The following is a 21,007-nucleotide window of genomic DNA, read 5'->3' as shown; positions in this document are numbered from 1 at the left end:
GAGCCCTCTACGATGGAGCCCTGCCGCTCCACCGCCGTCTGCTGAAGGGTTGGTTGGATGCTGAGCAGTGAGGACACCGCTATTTATACGGTACGCACGTACAGTAGCGACGTCCAATTGGTCGGCTACTTACAGTATTCAAAATTTCAGTGGCCGAGTACGTGCGTGTGATAGGAAGAGAGGTAGTACCCATAGAGTCCAGTAGAGGGCTCCGCCTGTGCTAATAGAACTAGGGTTACCATATCGTAACCTTCATTATTGTATGTAGGGGTGCCCCAAACAAAAGATTATCCTAGTAGACTAATAGTCAATAGTTCAAGCCATAGTCAACTAGTTGTTGCATGTTTATATTAATTTAATTATTTGAATATATATTTTTGGGGCATAACAAGCACTCATAACCAATACTCCCCCAGTACCCCCTGTTCCCTGTAAATCCCTAATTAGTGTTTTTCTCCTGGTAGTGTTGCGGTAAACATGGTTGGAGCAATTGCTTGACAGCACAGCCATAGACTCGGGAAGGTCTGGTTGCCTTTTCGGTGCAATCAGTATTCCGTGCATAAGTATCTGTCACTGAATAAAGACTAGGGGTGAGTGATGTTAGTTAGATTGGGATAGGCAGTTACTTAGTATGGATCTTTTTGTGGACTTAAGCCTAGTTCACACTACACGATTTTTATACCGATTTGCCAGTTCGCGAGCTCAGCGACCGTCACACTGTGATAGGGAGTAAATCGGTGGTTGATAGGTGGTTGCCAGTCGTTATGTGTGAATGTGTGAAATCACACAACGACGCATCAAAACAGCTCCCCAACAGATCACTGCCACATCGCCGACGTCTGCCAGATATGTAGCATACCAAATATCTAGAAGAGTCAGCCAACTCGACATCCAGATCCAGCCAATGAGAGCAGGCAGCTGGCAGAGCAGGCAGCTTTTTTTCTGCAAAACACTTTTACTCACCTCCAGCTCTCTCTGTAGCTCAGACAATCCCTGCTACCTGCGTGTGCTGATCAATTCTTTCACCCATATTCTTTTTCTTTATTGCTATCTTTATTATAACAAAGAACAGCTGTTTCGTGTGTAGGTTCGCGTCATTTCCCGTTTCACATTTCACGTGTTTTCTTGAAAAAACGTAGTTTGGAGACCAGCGTCGGGTGACACAACCACTGTCAGCTCATGTAGTGTGTGACCCACTGTCACCAATCAGTCACATAGTGTGAACCCCACAACAACTTCAAGACTCCCGTCACAAGATGGCAAGATGTGTAGTCTGAACAGCACATCGATCTGCCGATGTTGAAAGTCGTGTAGTCTGCACAATCATTATGAAGTTGACATTTCTTATAAGCAGTTAAAAGGCCAGGGGCAACCCCCTTGTCCAACTAACATGGCCTCTGCCTTTTTTGGCAACAGGTAGTTTAACATTTAAGCAGCAAAAAGAGATGCTTATGTTACAGTTGCAGCATGACATGAATGAAGCAAAAAGCAGAGATTAAAAGGCATTTGGTGCTGTCAAGCTGAACAGGCAAAGTTGTGTCTACCGCAATACCAGCTGGATTTAATCAAATGTGGAAAGTTGATAGCTGACTGTCCTGTGGAGCTCAAAAGTTTCTTGTTTTACCCTGAGCCTTCAGAGGAGTTTTGATATTGAACCTGCGTTTGTTGCAAAGATTTTATGAAAAGGATCCAGAGATATTTTTCTCTCTGTTTGAGCATGTGGAAGACACAAGACAGTAGTCGGAGTCTGCTTGCACGTTAATGCTGCATTGACCGATAGAGCGGAGGCGGCCTATTCATCAAACACATTCTCATTCCTGACTCGTCATCACATATTGACGCTAGGTCAAGACACCTTGGCGTCGCTTTTTAACGCCCTGGTTACCCGTTTAGTTGTTTTTCAACATTTAGGGCTCCGCGGTCAAGTTAGCAAGGGTTAACAACAATAAATATTCAGCATCTGGTCAAGTTAGCAACAATAAATATGCCATGTCCGGTTAGACTTTCAAAATAAAATGTTAAAGTTGGGAAACATTGCCATTTTGAAATGCCACATTGTTAAAGTTGTGAAGCATTGCAATTGCGTTAGATTTAGGCACCAAAAGTACATGGTTAGGGTTAGGAAAAGATCATTGTTTGGGTTAAAATAACTACGCACGTCAGTTAACACAAAAGTTAAGTAACGTTATTTGTGTAACTTACCCAATTTACGCAAACTTAAATAAAAGTATTTCATGTTAACTTTTTGTTTTACACAGGAAAGAAACACCGGTCTCCTGGTTGAAAGTCTTGTTTCTGGCCCTCCATCCACCCCAACCACCTTCTTACTCTGTTGTCAAGTCAGCTTTGTTGAAGGCTTATGAGTTGGTCCCTGACGATTCCCGCCAACATTTTCAAACATGGAGCAAAGGGCAAATGAGCAGACACACCCTGAATTTGATCTGACAGCTCATATTATGTGCTGGTGCTCCGTGTTAAAGGTGGAGTGTCTAAGGAGTTGTATGTTCAAACAGGTCTCTTCCCGCAGAGGAGGTAAAAAAAAAATGGGTGCCTCACTGTGACAGTTTCATTGGGGATGCCATTATCCAAATTGTGCTGCCATCTAAATTCAATGAGTCTGTGTTGAAATTGCCTCATGATGAATCTGGACACTGGTATTTCAGGAAAACCTACTGTAAGATCATCCAACAAAGGTTAAAGTCAAAGGCAACTGGACTTGGTTGAAGATACTGGAAAGTATCTATAACTATGACCTGGATGACTGAGAATCTTCATAGACATCCTACTGTCAGGTCCTGCAGCATTTCTTTTGACCACATTTGAAACAAGATGTTGCTGCATCAGTGCTTGAAGTGGGCTGGTACTCATCTGTACGCTGTACTGGTATTTCTACATTTTACTTTTTGGCGTACTTTTTTGCAGTCCCGGCACTTCTTACAAGCTCCTGGTGCTCTTTTCACCTCTCTCCATGTGCAGAAACAGAGTAGGAAAAAGACTGGGAGCTTTTTCATCCAAGCAGGTGCATAAAGTTTGTGAACAAAACAATCACCACCTGGATGGGGCGGGACATTAAAAAAGGTTGATGCGCTACAGTAAACTTGAAATGTTGAACTTGTTGCTCTACATGAATTGTTATGATTATTGACAAGTTAGTACTTAGCATTAACAAATTAGAGACTAACCACAATGTAGAGCATTTTCTTGTAAAGGGATTTAATGAATGAAAACTCACAAAAATTAAACTGCTGTATTATCCAACTGGAATTAATATACTAGTAGTAAGCTATATAGGATGCAATTATCTTAAATTATAATGAATACACTAACATTTGCCCTAATTAAACCTTGACCACAGTGGTGTAATATCAGGAAATGTTTTTATTTGTGAAACAGTTGAAGTGTTGAATCTCAACTAATAAGCTGTTGAAATGTTTCAAACACTATAAACAATCTGTAGGCAGACATTAGACAAGGAATGTGCAACCTATAAATAAATTATAGGCAACAGCTGATGGTGAGTACTGGCACCTATGATTTTTCCACTTCAAGCACTGTGCTGCATATATTAAAACATGTCACATGCAACAGCTCACTGGCATACCTAATCAGAGTATAACGTCTTATAAGACCTGCTCCTTTGTTCCCTATTCCAGCTGTCAGAGAGCCTTTTGAGCATCTAATAATTGATTGTGTAGGTCCACTACCTCGTTCTCAGTCTGGCGCAGTTTAAAACCAAAGTACCCGTTATCCAACTGCATACCCATCGCGCGGTTAGGTCTGTGGTGTGGTGTGGCTCTTACCCAGTCCATTTGGATTTTTGGTATTCAAAAAAGCATTCAAATTGATCAGGGTTAAAACTTCTCCTCCCATCAGTTCTATCAAGTGCTGAAGCAACTTCATGTCAAGCACAACAAAGCATCTGCCTTTGATCTGATTCTGCACATCTGCAATTATGTGCAGATTCAGGGGGCATTGGAACGTGTCCAGCAGACACCGAAGTTGCTGTTGCATGTTTATTGTACTCAAATGGAGAGTGACTGGAAGGATGGTTTGCCCTGGTTGATGCAGACAGAAGGGCACTGGGTTCAGTCCGAATTATGTGGTGTTTGGCCTTACACTGCATGGCCCATTGACTCCATAATATGAAGCAGAACCTCATTAAAATCTCATCAATTATGTGAATGGTTTTCAGTATAGCTTGTTGAAGCCCTGTCCCGTCTGAGTGTGTGTAGTTTATAGCCCTGTGTTGCAAGGATATCTAAAGAACTTGAGTCACTGTGCAAATTACATGTCCCATTGTCGGAGCGGGCACAAAAACTTTCTGCATTTATAATACCAAATGGCTTGTACTTCTACAGAGTCATGCCTTAGTGGTTTTATAATGCCTCAGCAACATTTCAGAGCCTTATGACCAAGGTTCTAGGGGATTTGGAGGGATGCACAGTCTATTGAGATGACGTGGTGGTCTATTTAGATACACGGTGCTCTCATTTGGAGCACATTTGGACTCTCTTCAGCCACTTGGCTGAGGCATATCAGTCTCACCAAGTGTGAGTTTGCAAGGGCCAGGGTATAGTTTGTCCAGTGCAAGAAAAAATTCAAGCTGGAACTTGTTTTCTGGTTCTGGGGGGATACTTCTGAAGCTGGAAGTAGTTCCACTCACTGATTTGCTGAAGGGGAAAACAACTTTTGTTTGGTCTCCTGTTTGTCAAGAGGCTTTTGAAAGGGTATGCTATACTTTTGCAAGTTGATGATCTGGGTTTAGATACAGCAGCGAGCTCCTTCTCAAAGAAACTTAATTCCTATCCATTAGATTTTTCTATGACACAAAAATAAGCATTGATATGGGTGCTAAAACATTTTGATGTTTATGTGGGTTCTGTGTGCCTGTGCTGGTCTACACCGAGCACAATCCTTTAACTTTTCTCAAATCTCTCTAAAGTGGTCACTGTTCTTAAAGTGAAATTGGCTAGAAATCCGACATATCTTAATTTTCTGGTAGTATGTTTTGGGGTGTTCGATGTTAAGGAATAATCATGAACACCAGTTTAAAAATGGTGTACCTCCTGTTTTTTGTCATGGCTCATGAGCCGGGTCATGACAACATCCACAGTCGCTGTGGAAACCATTTAGTCCAGTGTGAATGCTCTCCAAATTATTCGAAGGGTTTGTGTCTATCTGAGAGTACAACAGAGAGGCAGTAGCTGTGTGTTATTTGTGTGGTTGCATTGTGGCTCACTGTGGGGGTGTAATACTGCAGGTTGCTGGCAGACTCACTCAACTGCACAGAAAAACAGTGAAGAGCAAGAACAACTGATGTAAAGATTATGAGGAATAAAATCCAAGTTCAGACTGACCATTTCTTGATCATGTTAAACACACGAGCACACACACAGCCTCATATGCAAGACAAAATGTCATTGCTATTTGGTTTATTCCTCCTGTGTGCACGGCTATGTAGTTACATTTTTTCATTTAGCTGACGCTTTTATCCAAAGCGACATACAATAGCTATACATGTCAGAGGTCACACACCTCTGGAGCAACTACGGGTTAAGTGTCTTGCTCAGGGACACATATGTCGCTGTGGGGAATTGACCCTGGGTCTCTCACACCAAAGGCACGTGTCTTATCCACTGCCCCATCACTACCAGAGTTACATGGCAGCACACAAGGTTTCAACTGAGGGCAGATTGAAAATAACTCTAATTAAGCATCACAGCTGTAGTATGAGAGTGAGACAGATAGAGAGAGAGAGTGAGACATTGTGTGTGAAAGAGAGGATAAAATAAGACATCATAATTGCCAAGCTCGATCAGAAGAGAGAGGTTTTTATGCTTACATCAGTGCCAATATTAGCAGTTGGAACCACATGCAATTTTGCCCTCAGAAAGACATATTTGTCCTCCTTTCATTATCATTAATATCAACTACATTAAAGAAAGAAAGACATAATCTTCTTGCTTTATGTTTGGCTTGGATTAAAACCACACTCTACCATGCCCTGGCGTTCCTAAAGCCTTTTTCTCAATTTGCATACATCTGGAATGGATTGTTTTTATACATACTGTACGGAGATGAGTCTCTGTGGAGATAAATATTTTCTGAGTGATGATGATTGTTAGCTACTGTTGACCTCTCCCCACCTCTCATATGATAAAAGTGTGCATCCACTTACGGTCTCCTTAATATTAGCTCAAACTGAAAAAAGTCAATGCTCTCCAGTGTATCCCTCCCCCTTCATTTTAATGGGCATGATGCCTGTGCACACACACATGCACACAGTCCCTGAGGCCAGCAGAAAACTGGGATCAGAAACAGAAATTCATTCTCTGCCATTACTTTCATGAAGTAAATGTTATTTTTACTATAACAAAGAATTCTTCTTTGATAGATATATCCCTAGGATTGATTATATAATTGTGGCCAATACATGTGTGTGTTCCATTTTTTTTTTCAATGAAATGCATGTGCAAATGGTAAAAATGTTTCCTAGCAACAAGATCTACGTAACTGTTGGAGCAACAATGCTGAGGCAACTTCCAGGAACACAGTCACCAACAGATTTGCCCAAAACATTTCCCTGAATCGCACTGCTTTAAAGGCAAAAAGCCCTAACCTTTCTCAGCACTGCAGAAGTCTGCAGCAGCTGCAGCAGAACAGAGCTTTATGTAAAATTGTAGTTCGGATCACAAGGTTAAAGACAATACATATGCCATGCTGCATTGTGTGTACCTAAATGACATGGCATTCTGGGAATTAATATTTCATTAAATGTAAAGATGATGTACATTTATTAAATTACTGATACAAGTTTGTGATACATATGGTGTAAAATGAAAATGTATTCAGCATTCATGGGGTTAAATAAAACACCTTGTTGCTGCATTGCTATACTGGCCTCCCACTGTGGGACTCAAAATGAATTTGGCTTGAACATGAACTACGAAGAAATTTCAGCCTTGTTTGATTCATCCATATAAAGTGTTGGGTTCACACGCAACAGGTTACAAGTCAAGTACATTTTGTGGCTGCAGCCAGCAACTGTCTTGACCTCAGAGAAAAAAATACTGCTCCAAATAGCAGAGTGTAAAAAAAGAGAAATACATGTTTATGTGACAACTGAAAGGGAAGGACCAGATCTTCTTCTTTTGCTGTTGTTTAGAATTTGAAAGATTCACTCTGTGGGAAACATCTCTTTCCAACCAGCCTGCTCCCATGTGGGGGTGGTCACCTGCTCTGGAAAGATGCATTTGCTCTGGACACTGCAGAGCTTGTTGGAAGTGTAGAGGGCAGAGTGGCTGAGCTGCTGCAGCCACCTTAGTATGATGCTGCGTGAGCCACTTGCTCGTTTTGCATGGGCGTCACTTTGAGTGTGATGAAATAATTCAATCTTTTAGTTTTCATTAATATGATTTTTTTTTTTTTTTAAATGTGTCAAACAAGCAATAATCGATGTAAATCTCTGTGGAAACATAACACATTAGCTTCCAGACATTTCGGTCTTTGATATGGTCATTTTTTATTTGCTATTTTTAAACCTCTCACCTGTTTCTCCAGCGATTCCTTCCCAGTGTTGGACATCTTTGGCGCCGGCGCGCGCTCGCAGGTGCATCCTTCCAACAGGTAAATCCCGGCAGGTCGCGCGCTCTGCTCGTTCTCGAAGTAGAACAGTACATTCTGGTAAAGGGCGAAGAACTTCTCGTGCCATCGGCTGTTCTCCGCCGTCTTCTTGCTCAGGTATCCGCGCTTAGTCCCGTCTTTACGCGCGACCGCCGACAGAAACAGCGCGTGCCCTTCATTGTAGCGGACGCTCTTCTGCATTTTGTCGTACGGTGTGGTAGAGAGAAGAAATTGGGACAACCAGAGCTTTCACTGCAAGCCCATGGGGTTGCGTGTAAACTTTCCCACCGAGACGCGTGGTTCAGCGAAACCGTGGCGCACGGAAAAGTTGCCCCGCTGACAGGAGCGCTTCTGCAGAGGAACTCATGGTAAACATGTCCGAGTCTTACAAGCACTTGAATAAATCCATGCTGCTCGCAAAAAAGCGCGCTTCTATAAATAAACAACAACAAAACAAGCAGGAGAAAGCGAGATCGAGGCGTGTCGTTCTCAACGGGGAAAACCCTCAAGTGGAGAGACAGTGACAGAATCACAGACCCGATAAACTCTAATCGGCTTTGACAGTGTTTAACTCTCTGCCTCGCACACAAACACTCACTCCCACTAGGTCTCTCTATCTTTCTCTCTCTCCAGTGATGCGCGCTGATCTTGGAGTTGGTAGAATTAAAGGCGGAGCATGAGTGGTGTGTGTGTGTTTGAGGGTGTGAGAGAGCTAGAGATGTGATGCAAATTTTCTCAGTGGCAAATGATTTGTATTTGCATTATTAACAGCGACGGGTAGCAAAAAGTACACCCTAACGGACAAGCCTACATTCAGGATAAAGAGAAAAAGACAGACTACATGAATACAATGACTGTTCAACTTTGACAAAACGAGTGTAAATCAACAATTTAATGCCTCCTCATGTCATAATCGGTTTCCTTCATGTTTTCTGCACAACAAGAAACTATGTCTAAGTTCTTATTTAAAGGGGAACTCCACCAATTAGACGCATCTGTTTATATTACAGTATCCCGTATTAGTGCAAAATAAATACATATAAAGATGTAGGCCTAGCCTATGCCTATAAAGCCTTTTGTTAATCTGGAGTGAGCTGTGCAAAGTCTGATAAATTAAAGTTAGCACAAGTTTGAAAATGAAAGAAATATGGATATGGCGTTGGAAAGTGCGCTTACCAGGCCTCTGTAGCCTGCTCCTCATCTCTTCTTTAGGCTAGTAGCTTGAGTCCTCTACAAGCTTCACACACTGGAATTGCATTGTGGGTAATGTAGGTGCCACGTATTGACAAGAAAGAAGAATGTGTGGAATTAAAAAAGATCTCTGATCTCTGATTCCGCTGCATCAATTATGATCTCTTTTTCCTGTCCATTACTCCGACAATGCTATAGTAGCACAATGCTAAATCTGTGGAGTAGGCTACTCTTTTTAAGGTCAGACAGAGAACAAGTGTAAGAAGTTTTTGTTTTGTTTTTTTATCACAATACACACTGATGTCACTGATATAGTCTGGTGGGTCAAACCTTGATCAATTGGTATTAATTGATGTTATGACAATTAGGTTACAGTACAGATGATGATGATGATGTTTATGGTGGCAATGACGATAACCAGCACCAGAGATGTTTATTCTCCTGAAGGCTAAAGCATGTATATTGTTCTTTGAGCATGGCCATTCACTGACAGCTGGGTTCTCTCCTCTTCATGTTCCGTTCTGATGGTGTTGACTACCATTGCAGCGATGTCAATAGTTTGACTGCAGCCACTCCATAAGGGATGATTTGTCCGAGATGCGCCAAAGATCTGAAAGAAGTTTCTTATTCTTCCTAGAGAGACACAAAGACAAGGAAATGTTGCATAAACAAAATATTGTATATAAAACTAATATATTTCCTTACATAAGTCCACATGTTTTGAGCCAAAATACATTATACTCACACACACAGCAGAGTGAGTATGATAAAATCCCTGTTCTTAACCTCCAACAAGCAGCTCAACTCCTGTGTGTATGATTATTGTGTACTCAGCATGGCTTCACTCTAACAAACGACAAACATCTCATATAGGGAGGATTACATTGATGGAGAGGTAGCACATATAATGTGTGTGTGTGTGTGTGTGTGTGTGTGTGTGTGTGTGTGTGTGTGTGTGTGTGTGTGTGTGTGTGTGTGTGTGTGTGTGTGCTGACAGATATTTCATATAGTGAGGATTACTTAGGAAGAGACTAAGCAACGCTCAACTCCCAGCAGGCTGTCTGTTACACAGCGAGGAGATGCCATGTGTAAATTTACAGCGACAGAAGAATGTGGAGAAAGTGCAATATGCTGACGCTTCAACAGCAAAAGACTAAGAATTCTCCGTATTTCTGCTTCCTAACTCAATCGCAACCAGAACACCTCTGCCTGGCAGTGTGTGGTTCATCCTAATAGAAAAACTTGTCTATATCAGCATTAAAAAAAACATATATTTTCTCTTTCCATCCCTATTAGTGTGCGCTTGTGCATTCCTCTTAATATTTGGAAAAAGTAAATTAGCCAAGGGAAAACTTGGACCCTCTGGGAGAAAATATTCCCATGACAAAAGGTTGACAACAGCTGTTAAGCATCTCCGTTTTAATCAACAATTCCAGAACATTCATTTTAATTAAAATTGTCATTTATTTAATAACCACGTTAGGAATGTCAATTTAAAATAGGAACTTCAAACAAAGAACTTATTCAAATCTATCTTGTTTGTTAATGGAAAACTGCACCACAAATTGAGGTTGACACTAAACTAATTTTTTTTTTTCCCTTCATGAAAATACGGGTGACCTGTGGATTGATTGCAAAGTTTAAAAAAGTTTTCTCCCACTGTTTATTATTAGAAAAATAAATAACCTATGTTACGTTACATAGCAATGCAGAGTTGCAATGAAAATGCAAAAAGGACAAATGATGTATTAAACTCTCAGGTGCAGTGAGAGGGTAAGGGGAGGGAGAGCGACTGATTTAAAAGTTGTCACGTTCGAGAGTGTCATTCAGTGAAACCCCGAAGCTGTGACTTCGGGCATGTTGACTGGTGTATCAGGGACACTGGGCTGCTTGTCATCATAGAAACAGATCATCAGACAGAGATTTGTTTCGCAGCTTCAGTAATATTGTCAGCCTTCTCTTCGATGCGCAGCTCCACTGCTCACCGAAGCAAATGTCTCATGAGTGCTGATAGGCTATTCGCAACGTGTAACCAACCAGACAGTGCCGTGGGCGGGACATTGAGCAAGACTACAGAGAGGTGATTACCTACAGAGACAGGCAGCCACATCAGAGCCAAAGTAGCGCATTTTAAAATAGGGATGCAACGAATGTTCGGCCACCGAAATTAATCGGCCGAAAATAGCAAAAAAAAACACTTTCGATGTTCGGCCTTATAAGGCAAAAGACTGAATAAGTTTTAGCGAACAATTACGTTGACATGTCAGCAGTGTGGAAGCATTTTAAAGTGTCTGAGAAAGACGCAAAAATCGCCGTTTGCAGACGCTGTTCTGCTGAATTGACTCCTAGCACATCCACTCCATCTGTGGCTGTCTGAACCGCTTTGAGTGTTTCTGTCTCTCGTTTCTGAGAAGGCGATTAAGCTAGCCGCACCTACATTTGGAGTGCACACGTATTTAAGCTTTTATGGTAAATCCACTGAAACAGACCAGAGCGAGCTGAAAGGCAGGTTAGCGACTTTATATTGTCAGTTTCTCTCTTTACAAAGGCAAGTACATTAAAAGTAAATGGACACATGTAATTTACTTTACTGGAGGGCTTTACTTTAAATTTTGTTTATTTTGGATAAATATTATGCAGCAGAGGTAGGGATATATAATCCAGAAAGGGGGAAATCCCCCCCAAGCAAATCGCACCCTGCCCGTAACCATAGTAATTCACTGTAAATCCTGCCTGTGTGCGCACTGTGTGAGAGGAGAGGAGTCACTGTGCTGCTTAGTTTACTCTGAGTAGCATGCAGGGGAATAAACTAATCAACAATATTGTAGAGTTTTACATATTTCTCACTTTATGAATTACACACTTGATTTGTCTCTAGTCGCTTTTTACAAATGAAGTTGCTGAAGGTCTGAAAAAAAAAACAGGAAAACTATCCATCATAAAGCTGCTTGTAAGTCTCTCTCTCTATCTGTGAAACTCCTTGGTACATTTTCTGGTTCAGATGTATGAGCACAAGAATTAATCAAGTTTATTTAAGTGATAAAGCTTAAATATACACTCAATTTAGTGTCAGTGGAGCTATTTTGAGTTTCATTTCTTCATGACACAAATTTGACTTTTTTTTTTCAGCTACAAGCTCGATTTGTGCTCAACAGTATTCAAGAAACTCCAAAAACACAGGAACAGGACATTTTGTGATTTATGAGACGGTTTAGTGAGATACTGCAGCAATTTAGTAGTAAGTAAAAGTAAAAGCAGCTGAGATATCCTGCCCTTTTCCCCCCAAAACACCGGATCCTACATTTCCCATAACTTGACAGTATTTATGTGGTAGGTTGCATTCAGACCATCTTCAGGCAAGAGTTAAAAAGCAAAGCCCCCTCATTCATCTGAATGAGGCCAGTCCATTGCGAGGATGCCAATGTATGGGAGCGCTAGCAAGTTGAACATGACCATAAAATAATTGCCTACATGATAACTTTTCAGAGTAGTAAAATCCTGCTTCACAGTATAAAGTGAGTGGAGTGCCCCTTTAAGAAAAGGTCAGGGTGTGTTCGTAGTACCTCCTGGCGTTGACTATGCGCTCCAGCTCTCGGGCTTTGCGTGCAGCAGTGTGTAGTATAGGGTCTGGAATGTCTGCCAATCGGGCGACATTCAGGCCATAGCTCCGCGCTGCAGCTCCTTCAGTTAACTGGTAGAGGAAGGTGATGAATTCTGGCTGAACCTCTCCATCTGCCGGCATATACACAAAGTGCAGAGTAATAGTGATTTAGAAATGTCCAAAGTAAGACTGTTAATAAGATTGGCAACAGTCAAATTCATAATATACACCCCAAAAAACAGTGAATGCATATTCATATGTGCACAAAAATGCACGCGCACATACCATCAGTGTCAGTGGCGATGTCAGGTTCATTGAGTAGGAAAGCCATGTGGTAGTTAGACACATGTTCAGGATACACCCGCTCCAACTCGCACAGAGGAGGGTAATGGGTCACAAACAGTGTGAGGGCTTTCACCTACGAAAAGGAAGGAGAGAGTGAAGTGTTAACATTGAGAAAAACCTAGTACACAGGGTCTCCGGCAGCTCTTTGGTCTACCATCAGATTGTTCAGGAAACCTACATAAAGAGGCTCAGCCAGGTGTGAATGCAATCTGTGCATTGTGTTCACATTAGTAAAAAAATATCCAGCTGAAGCGAAGACAACAGCATAGCTGCAGGCAGCAATGGCATCACTGCAGTGACTGCTGTGTAGCGGCCTGCCAGAGAAGCTTGTCACTTCTGTTGTTTCAGGCGGTCGTGGAAGACAAGTAAGAAAAGTAAGTACGAGCTGTACAGTAATGGCACTTGTTCTGATCCTCCACCTGCCATGTTTGGTTTTACTGACAATAAAACTACCACTTTCCCACCTACTCACCAGCTTCGCATAGTGCCTGTGAACTGAGATCTGATCAGAGTGCCCACAGAAAGCAGACAAGAAAACCGTATAAAATCTCAAGTAAATGTTAAGACATTGCTGTTTGTATTTGTCATTATCTGTTTAGATGAAGACCACATTTTATTACCAGGTGTAAGAGAGGTCATGCTGGTAGAATAATGATCACATTTGAAAATCAATGAGCCAAAGTCTGAGAAAACACAATAATGAAACAGAAACAATCTCATAAACAAGGTGGCGCCATAAGGTAATAATTTCTCATTAGAACTAAACACAAAGTGCAGCTGAGGCTGATGGGAATATCATTAGTATTGTGTGTATTTGGTCATAGCCCAAAATATTTAGATTTTTGACATCAATAAAGTGATTATAATTCATCTCATCAGTTTCGTGGTAATTCATCCAATAGTTGTCGAGACATTCCACTCAACCACAAATGTCAACCTGCTAGTGGAGCTAAAGATAAAGTCAGGGGATCATCAAAGTCAGAAAGGATCATCGTCAAGATCCCACAAATGGTATAAACTGAATCTTAGGGGTCAGCCGATAATTACTTGGGCAGGAGATAATGAGACAATGTTATGATTATATGTCATGGGTCTGTGATGTGTGATCACAAGTAGATGTGGGTTCGTATTAGTGTAGGCAGCCACAATATTCAGGAAACTTTGACCTGCTGGTAGCACTGCAGGAACAGTCAGCAAAGTCATTAGGATACATCCTCAGGGCACCCTGAATGTCTGTACTAAATTTCATGGCAATCCCTCCAATAGTTGTTGAGAAATTTCTGTGGTGGACCAATCGACCCTACCATCCCCAGACACAGCTAAAAATCTATCGTTCCCTCAGCATTCTCACTTTAACAGCTCTTCAGATTTAAAAAAGTTTTTTTAAGCCCTTAAACGTAAGTATGTATATATACACACACCTTACCACAACTATATGATTTATATTCCTAGTAGTAATTGGGATCTTGATAATACCCTACTAAATTATTTAGTTAGTCCTTTGACTTCAGTGAATATTAATCAAACAAAAAAAGTATTTTACAAAAGAGAAATGTATAAAAGAAAAAAAACTCAGAGACCAACCAAAAAAGAGGGGGATAAAGTAATACATGTACCAAATGGTAGGTATAACAAATGATGCATATTATGTAACACCATCTGTGTTACCACAACTAAGCAAAAGTTGAAACTGAAAAACAAAGAGCAGGGCATCTACATCTACTGTACTTTGGCCCAGTATTAGTCAACTGTCTGTGTATCCTGCAGTGTGCTGAACTAATGCATGAGGACATTTTTTTCGTCTTAGTCAAACTCTCCACTTTCCTGCCTTTCACTGTAAACACCACAGCCAGCTTTTCGGGCTCTGGAGAGAGATTGACCAAAATAAAGGCACTTCACCTCATACTGCTATTCCTTAATCACTGTCAGGCCTGGGAGCCTCCGAAAGGTTGACTGAACTCTGGCAATGAGGTCAAGACATGAAAATCACAAAAAGAGGGTGGCGCATGCACTCACTCCGCCTCCCTTTCAAATGCCTGCACAAACATGTTTCCTCTCAGCGCTTCACTCTCAGGACAGCTGCTGAGAGCTCCTCACTAAAACAAATGCATTTCCTTTTCCTGATTACTTTAACAACCCAATTACATGTAAATGGGATTAATGAGGAGACATTACCATAAAATACCACTAAAATACAGATGGGTGACAAAATAAAGTAAAAACCTACCACCTACAACCTACCAGGAGCCTTCACAAGTCTGAGGAACTCTGTTGGAGGGATGAAAACCGTTCTTCTACAAGATTTTTCCTTGATCTCCTGTCTCTCTTTCCCACATAGTAGAAAACCGTTTTGACAATGTGACAAACTTTTGAAACACAATAACTTACGTGGGATTAAATATCCCAAACATTTTAGCTTTTATATTCATTAAATCTGATGATGACAGTAAAGGTAAATCTTCTATGAGCTCTCATGGTGAAGCAGGCCTGTATCTTATATCATTGCAGCAGACATGCGGCTGCAGGACTCAGGCTGGCTCCAGGATTTGCCCGCTAACCGCTCGGCCTAAGAAAGGTCACACTTCACTAGTAATACCTGCCTCTGAGAGAGACATGCAGGGTGAGTCCCACATGCTTCAAACAGAGACACACAGACCTGTACCCGCTGAAACACATGTGCAGCACTCAAACGTGCGCACACACACACGCAATTTCCCCAATTCCTGTCTATAGACACTGAAAGGTAAAAACAAACGGAGCATGTGCAGGAGGCAGGCTGCAGACAGGATAATGGTCTGATTAGGTGCTAATGGCAGCTCATTACCAGACCACCCCGGGGTCCCCTGACAGCCGTGCTCTGCAGAACTGAGCGATCTGATAAAATTAGTGCTGAAACAATTAGTCGATAACCAGAAAATTTGTCACTGGCACTTTCAATGATCAAATAATAATTTAAGTCATTATTAAGTAAATATCCAAACTATTAGTGCCTTTGTCACTTCCCGTCTAGACTACTGCAACACTCTCCTCACTGGTATCTCTCCACCAAACTCATCAATCGACTCCAACCTGTTCAGAACTCTGCAGCAAGGATCCTGAGCTTTACCAAATCATCGGCACATATCACACCTACTCTTATCAAACTTCACTGTCTCCCTGTGCAATACAGGATTAAGTTTAACCCTACTCACCCTACATTTAAAGGCCCTCCACAACCCCTCCTGCTCTCATTATGTCCCCTCATGCTCCCTCCGCTCCTCCACTGCTGGTCTCCTTTTCACCCCTCCATTCCGCCTCTCCACCATGGGAGCCAGAGCCTTTAGCTGCTCGGCACCCAGGCTTTGGAACACACTCCTCCCTCATATTCGACAGGCAGACTCAGTCACGTCTTTCAGAGAACTCCTCAAAACACATCTTTTCCGTGAAGCCTACAGTCTTTAGACATTTTATCCACAACAAAAAATTGTTTTGTCCTCTTATTTTAGGTTGTGGAGTGGCTTGGTAGGAGGGAAACAAGGGATTGGGGAGGGTGAGAAGTGGTAGTCTGTGTCTTGAAAAGGAGAAACATCTATAAATATCCACCCTTAATGTAAGCTAAAATCTGCTGTATGTTTATAAACAGATAGAGGAATGCTAGGAGCGGTCAAACACTAAAGGAGGCCGGGTCCAGATGGGACAGGCTGTGTGTTCGGCTCACTTGACATGACAGTTCAAATAAAACCGCATCTCTGACAGACTGCTGATCTGCAACATTCCACATATAACACTTTATCTGCATGGTGTCACCTCTTCTTCTCCTACAATATGTCTCTGATTGGTGTCACTGCGCATATGTAGAGCATCACCACTCTTCCCAGCTGTTTTACAACACTATGCTTTCAAAGGCGCGAGCGTGTGGGCGCACAAGTGTGCTTCCACTCGGCCATATGATCCTGAGGAAGGGGTTGCCGGTGTCAACACCACTGTTGCCGTCTCTCTGTCTTGTTCCTCCTCCCTATCCAATTACACACAAATCCAATCCTTACTCAAGTCTACACCTTATGTGTTCTCACTCTCAACTAACAAGGCTCTCGCTGAGGTGCTCTTTGTGACAGAGTGATTTAGTGTAAATGAAGCATGCATTTGATAAATTATACATTGGTGTAAGAATAGCAAACATGAATTCATTCAACCTTTTATTTGTTGTGACAAATTATTATACAATTTATAACATCTTATTGTCAGTTGATGGAGCGGTGCAGTGGTTAGCACTGTCGCCTCACAGCAAGAAGGTCGTTAGTTCAAACCCCGGCTTCCTCCCACCATCCAAAAACGCGGACTAGGTTGATTAGTGAGTGTGAGCGTGAGTGGTTTTTCATCGAAAAATCGAGCTGAATCTCGTGGTATAGGCCACGCCCATTTCCGCCTAAACTTTTTTTTCGCTACATCGCGAAAACTAGAAAACCTATTTTAAATAACTCCTCCGAAGCTGCAAGTCCGATCGACACCAAACTTGGCATGGATAATCTCTGGACCAAGCTCATGAAAGTTTGTAGAGGAAATTGTGATCCGACTAAAAATGTCGCAATTATATGCAAGCAAACGTTTGCTAAAAACACTATCAACAGGAAATTATGTCATATCTTCACTTTGGAAAGGCCGATCAACACCAAATTTGGAGCATTCATGTGGGAAGCCCCCCTGAGGGCCTCTGCAAAATTTGGTGCAACTCTCCCCTAGGTGGCACTATTTAATCCAAGAAAATTGTTCCTGTATAACCACAACTTACATTGACATGAAACCACAGCCGAATTGTTCAGCATGGTCTCCTTACTACAGGCACAAAAGTGCACTAAAATATTCCCATAGGTGGCGCTGTTATTGCAGATTAAAGTAAAAAAAAAATCCCATTGACTTACATGCATTTTATATCTCCATAACCACAAGTCCGATTCATACCAAATTTGGGCCAGTTATTCCCCATGGGGCCCTGATGACACCTGAAGAATTTTGTGCAATTCGGCCAAAAGGTGGCGCTATAATCGAAGCTCAAATACACCTTTCATTTCAATGGGATTTTGAACCAAAGGACATTTTGCCTCATAACTACACGCCAATACATCGCACATTCATAAACCTTATGTCTACGTGTTTCGGGGATGCTGCTGATTCCGATGGTATAGGACACGCCTCTGTGCGATGACGTTTTCGTTTCCCTAAATCGCAAAAACTTGAAAACCTATTTTAATAGGTTAGGACGATCAACACAAAACTTGAGGACCTTGTGTGGCATGCCCCCCCTGTGGGGCTGTGCAAAATTTGGTACAGTTAGCCCCTAGTTGGCGCTATTGAAAAAAAAATCCCATTTTATATCTCCATAACCACAAGTCCGAATGATACCAAATTTCGGGCAATTGTTCCCCATGAGCCCCTGATGACACCTAAAAAAATTTGGTGCAATTCCGCTTACAGGTGGTGCTAAAATCGAAGCTGAAATCTCTCCCTAAATCCCATTCATTCCTATGGCATTTTGAAAGGCAAGACGTTTTGCCTCTGTTTGGAATGGCCCATAAACACCAAACGTGGGGACCTTATGCGGCACGACGGCAGGGCACACGGGCCAACTCGCGTGGCCCTTCGCGGAGGCTTGGACCCCGCTTGTAACTGCTTGCAGTTCTAGTTATTATTATTATTATATATTGTTGGCCTGTCAATGTTTGCCTTTATGAAGGTCTTGATCACTTTTTTTGCAGCAGAATTTGGTATTTTGATTTTAAGAAATGTCTTACCACATTTGGCACACTGAAATTTAGTTGGGCACATAGGGCAAATTTATTTCATTCCCATTAGTAGGAACAGGATGCTCTTATCTCTTCTAGAGATAGAGACATAAACATCCTTCAAAGAACAGATTTAACTACTGATTTAGAGAACTTGCACTTCCTCAATAACACCTGCCACAACAGTCAGCATAGCAAAGTGTGATTTTTCTAGAAGGTTTTGAAAAGAAAGCCGTTTCAGTTTTTAAAGTACTTCTGTTTAAAGATGGGAATCAGAGACAATTTCATTTAAAGAGACACGCTATTTAAAGAATCCTGATTAGAATTCTATGGAGAAAGCCCAAAAAGGCAAAGATGGCGGTTGTATGCACATATCCCAGGGGTATTCTGGTCGAACATAAAAGGAAATGATCTATTGACAAACACTTTGCCATCACAAAACATATACGTAAAAAAAAAATATCACATCTACCTTTGCAATTTTCCCACAATTTCATCACAAATAATCATTGCAACAACCCACAGAGTGCAGTGCAACCATGCAGATCTAAGCAAGTACGCAGGCGGAGTGTTGCCCGTCTGAAAAGGCCTTTATTCTGAGACCCTTTTCTGGGGTCCCCACCCACATGTTGGGAACCACTGCTCTGGACAATGTTTGGACTGCAATTACAAATCAAACTTGCAACAACTAAAAATTTCAACGAGGGAATCACAGTGAGTTGAGAGAAAAACAGACTAGCATCTTCTCCATGTGCTGTGTATGAGAACAGTGAAGGGACAAAGCACTGCAGAGTGCAGTGCAGCACATGTGGGTCTTTGTAGAAGCTTTGTGCATCAGTGTGAATACATCAGACCATTTACGCCCACACAGAGCAATACATACTGCAATTCTACCCATTAGTGTGCAGCCAAAAGTGAGCTTTAGTGAGTTCTAGTTGTAAAGCTGGGCCAGATTCTGTCTGATATCTCAGTGCAGTATTACAATGTCAGCAAAGTTGCATGCAAATCTGAGTCATGGTACGAATGGAGAGCAATGTGTAGTGCTGAGCTTAGTGTGAAGCTAATGGCAGGACCTGCTGTTAGCGTGAATAAAAGTGAGAGCCCAAGTGAGTCTGAGAGTGAGTAATGCTAAAGAAGAGGGCATTATGAGGTACACATCGTAGCTAGAAAGGAATTAAATTAGACAGTGTACTGAACCAACCACATGCTGGTTGTGATTTCACCATAAACTCCGAGCAGAAGCAACTCCTAGTTTTGGTCCTCTTTCCTGTGCTTTTCTGTGTCCTCTTATCATTCTGCCGTCAAGGCCGTCTTTTTTATTCAGTGGTGTTATGAAACCTATCTACATTCTTAACTACCTCTCAGGTGTGTGCTGGGGACAGGGAAAGGTGTGTTACTATGACAACCCGAGTTAAAGGAGGAGCAGTCCGACTTTTGACGTGAACATTTGAGTCTGGTGAGGAGGAGGAGGAGGAGGTGGTGGTAGTGGTGGTGGTGGAGGAGGAAGAGGAGTGAGTATGAAAGACTGCAGATCTGCTTGTACTGAAGAGGTCTTTCGCTGTAAAGCATAACTTTTTTTGTTTGTCTTTCCTTTAATAGCAAGGCTTTTCTAACAAATCAATGCTGTTATACAACAGGTAGTTGGAGAGCTCCCTCCTCCTGCCAACAGCATCTCTCAGCTGCATTAGCTGCTACTTACTAATTTTATTTCTACGTTTTCCAGCAGAATTACATAACCTCAAGATCCTGTCCAAAGACTAATGTGTACCTGGCAAAACGTAGAAAACCTCGAAAGGGTTTTTCAAAGATAAATGTTTATTCATCTATATATGAACAGGGGGCAATTTGGAGCTTTTTGACTAAGGTCTTGGAAAACTGAAAATAAGAAAATACTTTTATTCCAGCTCTCATAGATTGGATACAGTGTGTAAGCTCTGATTACCCAGAAGGCAGCAGTAGAGTAAGTATGCTTTAGTGGTAGAACTCTAGAAACCCATCAATGGTCTCTGTCAGTGTGGACTGAAGTGGGAGCTGTACCCTAAGGCTCGTCTTTTCACAACCACCAGGAGGTCCAAATTCAGAATCAGTGGTTTGTGTAGTTCACTGACTGTCAGTTAAACAGCTGGTACTGTGCTTATCCACATTGGCAAGCAAAACAAATTGCCTCAAGTGTGCTGTTAAATACGCATTCCCTAGGGTCAGCATAGAGCATCTGAGTTGATAAATCTCCCAAGAGAAGTTACAGTCTGGATGGCCCTAATACCACATGCACACCACCCAACTGTTAAGACCTTTGTACTGCTTTTGCTAAATAGGGTTTAGCAGACTGCAATCCAAAGTAAAACCTACTGTTATATTGGCAGGTAACAGTCATATATATATATATACATACACACACACACACACACACTACCGTTCAAAAGTTTGGGGTCACCCAAACAATTTTGTGTTTTCCTGAAAAGTCACACTTATTCACCACCATACGTTG

At 41.8% G+C, this 21,007-nt stretch overlaps 2 protein-coding genes across 4 annotated transcripts in view; both read right to left on the bottom strand.

The window, feature by feature from the left end:
* rasgrf2b (Ras protein-specific guanine nucleotide-releasing factor 2b) overlaps positions 1-8,268 on the bottom strand; it is a 73,402-nt gene extending 65,134 nt beyond the window's left edge. Inside the window, exon 1 of the mRNA XM_046033982.1 lies at positions 7,549-8,268. Coding sequence (XP_045889938.1) covers positions 7,549-7,824 — 276 coding nt within the window. The 5' untranslated portion in view covers positions 7,825-8,268. The remainder of the gene's footprint in view (positions 1-7,548) is intronic.
* An 812-nt stretch (positions 8,269-9,080) lies between these two features.
* Positions 9,081-21,007, bottom strand: part of msh3 (mutS homolog 3 (E. coli)) — a 62,881-nt gene continuing 50,954 nt past the window's right edge. For all 3 annotated transcript variants that reach the window (XM_046033978.1, XM_046033980.1, XM_046033979.1), the window contains exons 22-24: positions 12,701-12,833; positions 12,378-12,546; positions 9,081-9,447 (exon numbers count right to left, since the gene is read on the bottom strand). In XM_046033978.1, coding sequence (XP_045889934.1) covers positions 9,366-9,447; positions 12,378-12,546; positions 12,701-12,833 — 384 coding nt within the window. In that variant the 3' untranslated portion in view covers positions 9,081-9,365. The remainder of the gene's footprint in view (positions 9,448-12,377; positions 12,547-12,700; positions 12,834-21,007) is intronic.

Source organism: Micropterus dolomieu, linkage group LG21 (genome assembly GCF_021292245.1).
Source record: "Micropterus dolomieu isolate WLL.071019.BEF.003 ecotype Adirondacks linkage group LG21, ASM2129224v1, whole genome shotgun sequence".
NCBI classification, from domain to species: Eukaryota; Metazoa; Chordata; class Actinopteri; order Centrarchiformes; family Centrarchidae; genus Micropterus; species Micropterus dolomieu.
Note: the sequence above shows the minus strand (reverse complement) of the source record. Positions and strands in the feature narration are given on the sequence as shown.